Source organism: Haliotis rufescens, unplaced genomic scaffold (genome assembly GCF_023055435.1).
Source record: "Haliotis rufescens isolate VD_foot unplaced genomic scaffold, xgHalRufe1.0.p SCAF_24, whole genome shotgun sequence".
NCBI classification, from domain to species: domain Eukaryota; kingdom Metazoa; phylum Mollusca; class Gastropoda; order Lepetellida; family Haliotidae; genus Haliotis; species Haliotis rufescens.
In genome coordinates, this window is record NW_025963935.1 from 9914799 (window position 1) to 9924051 (window position 9253).

The window sequence follows — 9253 nt, forward strand, 5'->3', positions numbered from 1 at the left end:
GGTTAAAGCGTTCGCTCGTCACTTCAATTGGGGCGGTTGGGTAGCCTAGTGGTTAAAGCTTTCGCTCGTCACGCTGAAGACCCGAGTTCGATATTGCTGAAATATTGCCAAAACCATACTCATTCACTCACTTCTTCAATGGGATAAACATCTGAAACGGAAGAGACTTTCCACAGCCAGTACAAAGTACTGCCATCAATCTTGACCGTCTCTTTTGACATGTTCCTTTGATGTGACATTTGATAAGATGGATGAACAAGAACATGTGATCGTCATGACGTCGAACACGAGGATAATACCATACCCTCATAAAAGGAGGAAAGGTGACACAGCAAATACCACAAGTTCACAAATGGCTGCATCCATTTGGGATTCGATAAATATTATCTGGAAGTTATTAAAGCAAATGGTGTTCGCTATTGTTACATTGTGTCATAAACATAAGAAACTATGGATCGCATTTTATCCTTTTTGTTTGTTTGTTTGTTTGTTGATTAACGCCGCACCCAGGACTATTCCAGCTATATGATCTGTAAATGATCGAATCTGGACAAGACAATCCAGTGAATGACATCGTGAGCATCGATCGACGCGATTGGGATACGATGACATGCATCAACCGAGTCAGCGAGCCTGACCAACCAATCCCGTTAGTCGCCTTTTACGACATTTATGCAATATTCTGGCAAAATTCCAGCTATACGACTTTGAAAACGCCACTTACCAAGGAAGAGAACAACACAAGCCGAGAGACCACCATGTTTAATTGTAATTGAAACATATGTCACCCATTGTATCATGACGTTATATATCTGAAAAAACAATGTCTGATACTCCGCTGACTGTGCAGAATGATACAATGTTCCCATAGCTTTGTATGTCCAGAAACAGTTTTTAGCTTTGCTGTGAGATGTTTTTGTCTAGCAGGGTTTGTTACCGAGAGTCATCACATCATATGGTGATGTGCGCCGAGGTGACGTTGGCGTCACCGCTGATACGGACGTCTTCTCGGATCTCATTCGGGTATCTGTCTGTGAAGTTGTTTATGCTTGATCCATCTACAGCTAGCTGCAACGAATCAAATGGAGCATCTTAGATTATCCAGTGCATTACGTTTCCATTCTGTTCTATTGGAACCACAGCTTCTATTGGAGACGCTAACAACTGTCTTAGGAGTGAGTGAGTGAGTGAGTGAGTGAGTGAGTATGTTTTACGCCGCTTTAAGCAATATTCCAGCAATATCACGGCGGGGGACAACAGAAATAGGGCTTCACACATTGTACCCATGTCGGGAATCGAACCCGGGTCTTCGGCGTGATGAGCGAACGCACTGTCTTAGGACATTTCTCTCATTAACAAAAGACATTCTGTGCAATGTTTTTGATAGGAGACATGGACATGGTGAGGACAAGTGCGAAACAAGGCTAACAGGGCGAAATGGTTCCAGGATATTCATCATAGTAGTAATGGGGGATGTAAGATAACAGATTAAAAAATGCTGCATCTTGATTTTACAATGAAAATTCACATTCTTCTGATTGAGGTGACTCAATTAATAGCCATTCAAAGTTAAAGATTCCCCAAAATGAAACATACATTAAAATTCATATATTTTTTTAAAAGTAAAATACTATTTTGTTTATTTTGCATTCTGAAATAAGGCAGACAAAATCACAAATATATAATTTAGAATTGTTGTGTAACGTTACATCAAATGACGGGGGGAATGAAAAAATGCCCTGACTGATTTTTATTGCTTTTAACACTATATGCCTGCTGGTTGGTTTCTCCAAAGAGGTTTGAGAGTTACAAAAGCCTGGGCACAGTGAGGGTGACATGCCCTGACATGACTTAAATACACATTCTTGTGGCCTAAACCTACTTTACACGCTCCTATGGCATATGATCCCAAAGAAAACAAAACTGGTTTATTGCCTTCACTGCTTTAGAAACATATTTTGTCTTATTTAAATGTTGATCAGACAGATGCCCACCAAGACGCAGTAATTACTACCAATTTGTGATTTCGACAAAGCTCAAGTAGAGGATGTTTGAAGAAACAACAACATACCATGTACATGCCTTGATCCAGTCGTATCTCCACCAGAGACTCCGTTCCCACTGCCAATGGGACTGGCGATAGATCAATCGGTGTTCCCCACACACCGGCAAAGCGTGAGTTCAATACAAGAGTGTTTTCATCCAGTCGGAAGGCAGCATGAAACAGAAGATTTCCTTCGCCGCGAACATCCATATATATTCTAAAAAAAACAGGAACAAATTGTTGGTGTAAATTTTGAAATATGTTTCTAGATCGTATAAAAACACAGATACGAATTTTCGAAAACACGATGGTGGTCCTACAGTGTCTCTTTCGATCTGGAATCCTTATTCGAAGTTTGCTTTCCATGAACAAAAATATATCTATTTGGAACAAAGTGATTCAGTTCCTGAAGAGATTGGAAGACAGACTTGTTTATTATTATAGCCAATCAAATTGTGAACATTGACAGACTTTCTAACAAATTAATCTGTATATCCCATCAGTGACAACTGTGAACATCTGCCCTGTTAAAAGATGGATGGATGATGAGATTCGATAACAAATGCTAGTGGCCCAATATTAGACGTTTGAAATACTAGTCTAAACGTCTTCATATGCATGACGACGTCTCCATAAATTAGCTTATAACATGATTAAACATGTATATAACATGCAAAAGAATACTTTGACATCAGATATAACAAGTATTTTATTTTCTCATGGTTTTGGTTTTATATGACTGTATAGTGTGTGAGTGAGTGAGTGAGTGAATTTAATTTTAAGTCACGTCGGCAATATTTCAGCAATAGCGTGACCTGAATATTTATAAAATCTGTCAACGAAGGACAGTATAATAACTTGCAATATATCACAGTTTGACTTAATGACTTTGACAATATAAGAATGAGGCTATAGGTCGCCAGCAACAAAGGTAAGGTCACCATACTAGGGACCAAGGAGACCTGCATGGTTCCCCAGCAGGATTTACACCTATCCCTTAGTTTCTGGCAATTGATGCAAGTTTATCCAGAGCTAAAAAGGGAACGAATATTCTGCAGTAAAAATGGGGTAGAAACATATATTCTTTGAATGAGGTGGTCTTACATACCCTCTCAAGGGGAAAATAAATTTATGGTACTTTAACCGCCTTAGAGGGCACAGCCACAAACAATCTCAGTTAATAATCATACACTACCGATTTATGAAATACATAACTTTCTAAATCAAAATTAGTGAATTAGTTCAATATCGTTTAAAAGGTTAATGATTAAACGTGAATTTACATTGCCTTCACTATTTTGACACTAAAATATTTATCCCCTGTAATTGAATAATCAATACATTAAAGCAAGTAATTTTCAACACAAGGAATACAAAACGGAGGTTCTACATATTCATGCGTATATTGCTGCTATGGCCAATACGACATCGCCGCATTATGACCTCTTCAAATCTGGACGGACAACCCAGTTAGTTTTACCGATATTTGGTTTAATTTAATGTAATTTATTGATACTTACTTGGGTGTCCCACTTCTTTTGCATTAGATCACGGATGTAAGATATAATTATGTGTTTATAATCAGTGTATGGTATAAGAAGAGGTGTCACAGATTTGTTGAGTGGTGCATTTGCAGCAGCATCAGCCATTGGGTTACCAATGATACCAACATGGCTTGGTAACCAACAAAAGACGAGGTCATATTGGCCAGTAGCAAGATCATTTATAAATTCAAGAATCTGGATTAAACGTGGATGTTTGGATGACATATTTTAATCGCCTAAAGGCACGAAATAAAATCTGAAAATATAATGAATTGTTTATGTTTTGATTGGTTATTGATATATGTTAGTGCTGTTAAAATGGCGTTTGCTTTTGCTGTGAATATGGAAGTGTCATCTGGTAATCGTGAAGATATTGCTCTGGATCCATTGACTGTGACAGTAGCACCTGTGCCACCAGCCTTCGATCCATATGTTAATATAGATTTGTAAGTGTCTTTGGTGTTTCTTAATTGATTGTATTCTTGTTGGCAAATGAGTTGGTTACTATCTGATTTCTTTAGTTTTGTTAATATAAGGTTTACCTCTGGCTTACCAGTTGCCAAGGAAGAGATGAAACAAGTTTAGTTTCGTGGGAATCATGCAATCAAAGATCAGAAGCCGAAATGGCAGATTTTATTCTGATTCCGAGTTGCTGAGTGAGTGTGGACTTCCCACTGCAACGATCCTCACAGAGAGGACTGAACACGCACTCAAAAGCCGGATTCGACCAACTAGAATACAATTTAGTGATGCATTGCAAAGACAATCCTAGACAGCGCTGCCCAAGAAAAAGGCTATCCATCACAGACGACGGAGCCGCAATCAAGCTTTGTACTGATCAGCGACCTGTACAGGTGTAAGAGGGCCGCCCAATCCCCTCCCCACCTCGAATTAGAAACAACTTTCAATAAATCAAGCGCCTCCAGACATTCAGCCCAAAGGCACCTAACATGTGGAAGGAAAGCTAAGTGGTTATCAAAAACAAGTACCAAGAACCTGGCACCCCAAACAACCCCGACAGGGGAGCCACCCCAAAACAACCTAGGGCTCATATGACTGTGTAAGTCAGTTGGAAATGTAAACATGTTTCAAATTAACATCGAAATCGATCTATAAATAAGTTCTACCTAGAATGGCATTACACTTTGGAGGATAGTTCACGTTATGAATATCACAAAACTTTCAAAACTTTGCTTCAGCCAGAAGTATATTTATCAGTACTCACGAATGAAAACTTAAGAAAACATTTAATAAAATATATACTTGATTTACTGATCCTATTTGTAAATGAAGTAAGAACACCACCCATTAACAACTTGAAAAGCATTTGTTCATCATGTAATCTAGTCAGAAAAAATTGAATTCGTTTTGTGTTTGTCCTTTTTACAATGATTTTCGAAAGAATTACATGTATATCAAAGATTATCTAATAGCAATGTCACTGATAAATGCTTTTGAATTTAATCACATGACATTGCCCCAAATGGGTCATCTCTTGTCTGTCTTGATTCCCATGTGCTATCGAAACTCTTATAAATACAAACACAATATGTAAAGTGTGGCTATAATGACTCGCCACATGTACGGTCTTGAGACTCCGCAGTCTGTCCCTTTTACATTAAGAGTATTTTGTAACATTCAGAGTTGTAACAAGGGTTAACCGGCAACACTTAAATGTAAAATATTTTTACATTAAGAGTAATTATTACATGAAGGTTTGTAACACCGCAGTCCGTCATATTCAATCAGTATGACAGCCTCCTGTAAATAATCGAGTCCGCGGCAGACCATGCAGTGTTTGATTTTATGAGTAACGACTCACACCATCACACCGTCAGGGGGCTAGTCAGGGGACCACTCGAACCGTTGCATCGCAAGCATATGTTACTGGGGAACACCGCTAACCTGGAATTGCCACGGAGCCAAATACACACTCTGAGTAGTCACGCTTATTCTTTTGTTCTTCATAATCATGAATGCGAATATCTATTTTTACCGTATAACGGTTGGGGTGATGTTCATTGCCACTTTGAAATTCGTTGCATTCCCACAAGGCACGACCATGAGGAAGTTCGTCACCTATGTAAATGAAGAAAAGGGTACTTAAAATGTTTTTAACAAGCTGCATAATTTCTGAATCCTTTGCAAACATTTACATACCTATTTTAGCTGGTGTTTCCTTTAGCAGGACCGTGTCAACGGACATCTTATTATCAGCTATTTGAAAGAAATTGGTCTGTATAACAATTTTTAAATGTGCATGTGAATACAAAAATGCTTGTCTCCAACTTTGGTGTAATGCTATTATCAATTGACATTATGGAAGGCTCTGTCCAGGGGGTTAAAGTAACGTAAAATTATTGTCCAACCAAAAGTAGCTAAAGCGATGACTTAAATCCCCCTGGGGTGTCATGCAGGAAGCAGATGCACTGTAAGTCCCCACGATCCCCATCGAGGTGGCCCAGCTTTGGTTACTAGTGGCCTATAGCCCGTGTTTTAGAACTTTATACATGATATTGTTATGCTCAGATATGTTTCAAAACTTGTTTTTAAATAGAATATATGCTTTAACAAGTAAATTGTAAATATATTTACTTGGTCTGGTCGTTATATGGCTGAAATAATGCTGATGCGACGTTAAATTTGAACTCACTCAGTTACGTTAGCAGGAGTATGCCTACTGGCATAAACACCTCAAATGAAGGTAACGTTTTTTATATTTGATTTCACTTTTAATTTTGTAACGTCTCTCGGGATGTTTGGAAAACATTCTTGATTTCCTATTGCATCAAACATTTTTTTATTTGCAGATCAAAAATATCTAGCAAGGACGTTATTAATTGTAGAATAACATGTCTCTGTCTCAGCATCATCCGTGTGATGTGATGTTCTTATATGCTGTTAATGGAACACAGTAGCACAGATTTGTATTGCCAACGCAAATGTTTTCAGTTTCATATGCATTTTATTGTACGACTGCCTTTGCTGTTTCTGACACATGATTTTGTCCGATGGAAATCGAATCGAATTCCCATTACACATTCATTTCCACATACTGTTTGTTCACTCTTTTGCACAGTCATATAAAATCGTTATATTTTACACAAGGGCAGACCAACCGGATCAAGTTCCAAAGACCAGTTCTACTAGTTCTGACATCGCCGATCTATGTGTGTAATGCCACGTACACTCCGTGTCATTTTTAATTCTTACAGCGGTTTTATTTGGTTGATATAATTGAGTCCATCTCACCTATCCATCTTGTCACAATTATTGATGCTACCTTCATAATCAACGCTCATACTGTACCACATAACCATCTTACCGGGTTGTCCCAACTGTACTGTGCGCACGGGCCGACAGAACCGTTCCAATTTCCTGTCAACTGACAGACTTTGCTGTTTCTATCCGTGCACATTATGAAGTTGTCCTTGCAAGTGTATTCTGCAACTGCTCCTTCGTACACACCGTCATAATGAATCTCAGCATTGGCAACAGAAGGTGGTGCGCCACAACCCTGAAACTCTGTACATTAAAACCCAATCATATAACATATTGGTTTATTTTAAGCTTAAAGTGAGTACATGTATGTTTGACCAATCTGTCATTATTGGGATTTTAGAGTTGAACGCCGCCGATTGCAACAGATTAATGGGGCCGCCCAACTACTAATACATTTGAGAGGTCACTGACAGTTAAAAAATCATGCTCGAACGTTGAAACCCTATTTCTTTTCTCAGTTATTGTTCTTGGGTTAGGTTAGGTCGCTATCAACACGATCAATATACATGACACGATTATACTTGCACTAATTGTGTGTCTGTGTGTGTTCGTTCATGTGTGGGTGTGGCTGCGGTTACTAGTCTAATAACTTATTCTTTGCTGGCTAACTGAAATGCCATCGCGCAGTTTAACATGTGTGTCCCACTCTGACTAGTCCTTGTTTTATTCCCTTAATGCCCGGCGCCAGGCAGGGAAACAACAAATACCAGGTTTTGATATCTTTTGATGTGACATAGCCGGGGTCGAAACACCGATCCCCGGGCAGACGCTTTGTCCTGGAAAAAGTCATTCGTGACAAACACTTTCTCATATGGCATGTCATGTCAGTCCAAGCCATATGATTTCAATAAAAAATAGCGTAAAATAGAATTACCTGTTACCAGTAAAAGATTTACCTGTCTCACATGATGCACGTCCGAGCCGATCTAATTGGCACCTGGACGTCGGACAAGGTGTCTTCGAACAGGCTCCAGCGAGTGACTATTTATAAACAATACATTCATATGGTGTTTAGTGTGCTTCCAATGCACATGATTCAGATAGATATTTAGCACAGCCGATTTAGCTAATTGAAAGAACAAATGATTGGAGTGAGTGAGTTGGGTTTAACGCCGCTTTTAACATTATTCCAGTTCTATCACGGCGTGTCAGCTTAATGTGGGAGGAAAGCCCAAAGTGATTCAGGTCTTAGACGTTTACCACTTGGGTGAAACTCACGAGCACGGGTATGGTGCCGACAAACCTAGAAACATAATCGGGATGAACCCGGATTCGAACCCACAACCATAGGTTTCTGGCGTGTCCAGGGGACGCAACTCTGCACAGCGAATCACGGCGCCTTAGTCGATTGTGCCACCCGTGCCCCCATAAATGATTAGACAAAAATACATTAAAATAATCGGGCTATAGATAACAAAAGTTAGGCCACACACTAGGTACACAGGGGACTAACAATTCCTCTGCTACCTGAACGGTTCCCCTGCAACATATACAACATCAAAGAAAGAGAGAGAGAGAGAGAGAGAGAGAGAGAGAGAGCGAGAGAGAGAGATGGTTTAATGTGTCCAGACCACAAGGTGTACGGTGGTTGACCTTAAGGATTTGATGGTGTAAGCTCTTTGAGTTATTGTAGACCGATGACAACGGTCATTTTTCGCAAAAATAAACATATTCCAGTATGTTTATACAACAAACAAATAAACATAAATATCACAGTTTCTTCTTGGCATAAAGTAAATATAAAAAGGTATACCAATGTGTAAAGAATGTAAAGAAAGTTACATGACATGGTTTTGACATTTTGACCTCACAACGAAAAATAGGATTAATAAGTGATTGATAATATAACTACCTCAGGCCAGTGGTTGATGTCACTGTAAAGAAATCCTGGCCGCGGTGTGACGGTCACAAGATCACTTCTGTTGCTGTTGAGTTCACAGATGCGAGTCTTGGTCTCAAAGTTGAAGGACATGCAGACTGAAGACATCAGACATTCCGATGCACATGAATAGAGAGACGGTGACCTTACTTTCCTAAACACGTAATGTTCCATATGCGCATCTACCTCCACAACAGAAGATGCGTTGAAGCAAGTGCCACAACTACCTAATCCTCCCCCAATCAGGACAAGGACTACGGTAAAAAGACAAAATTGCATTTTCCTCTTTTGTGAGAAAAGAAATGAGTAAGGGAAAGGTATCAGTAATGAATGTTGAATCTCATACTTCACCTCTAAAGTTGGACCCCTCAGTGGAGTAAAGCCATGTGAACTTCCTCAGTGGGTTTTCTTTGTTATCTGACTGTCTTTGCTTTCAACTGAAGCAACGCCCATGTGAAAAACAGGAATGAATGTAACTGCGTCTTTGAAATGAGTGGAAAAATA

General features: G+C 39.2%; 1 protein-coding gene across 1 annotated transcript; it reads right to left on the reverse strand.

Moving 5' to 3' along the window:
* Positions 1-747: 747 nt before the first annotated feature.
* On the reverse strand, positions 748-9253 carry LOC124120443. The gene is made up of 6 exons (XM_048401900.1): positions 8723-9253; positions 7767-7851; positions 6914-7113; positions 5585-5667; positions 2072-2261; positions 748-1068 (listed from the first exon to the last, which is right to left on the reverse strand). Exons 1-6 carry the CDS (start codon positions 9026-9028, stop codon positions 952-954), a joined length of 981 nt encoding a protein of 326 aa, XP_048257857.1. The 5' UTR covers positions 9029-9253; the 3' UTR covers positions 748-951.

Coding starts and splice junctions, on each gene's coding strand:
- LOC124120443 (XM_048401900.1), bottom strand. CDS start 9,028: ATGCAATTTTGTCTTTTTACCGTAGTCCTTGTCCTGATTGGGGGAGGA. Junction 5,668..6,913: donor AGTACAGTTGGGACAACCCG/GTAAGATGGTTA, acceptor TCATTTACATAG/GTGACGAACTTCCTCATGGT. Junction 2,262..5,584: donor ATCACCCCAACCGTTATACG/GTAAAAATAGAT, acceptor TGTTTTTTTTAG/AATATATATGGATGTTCGCG.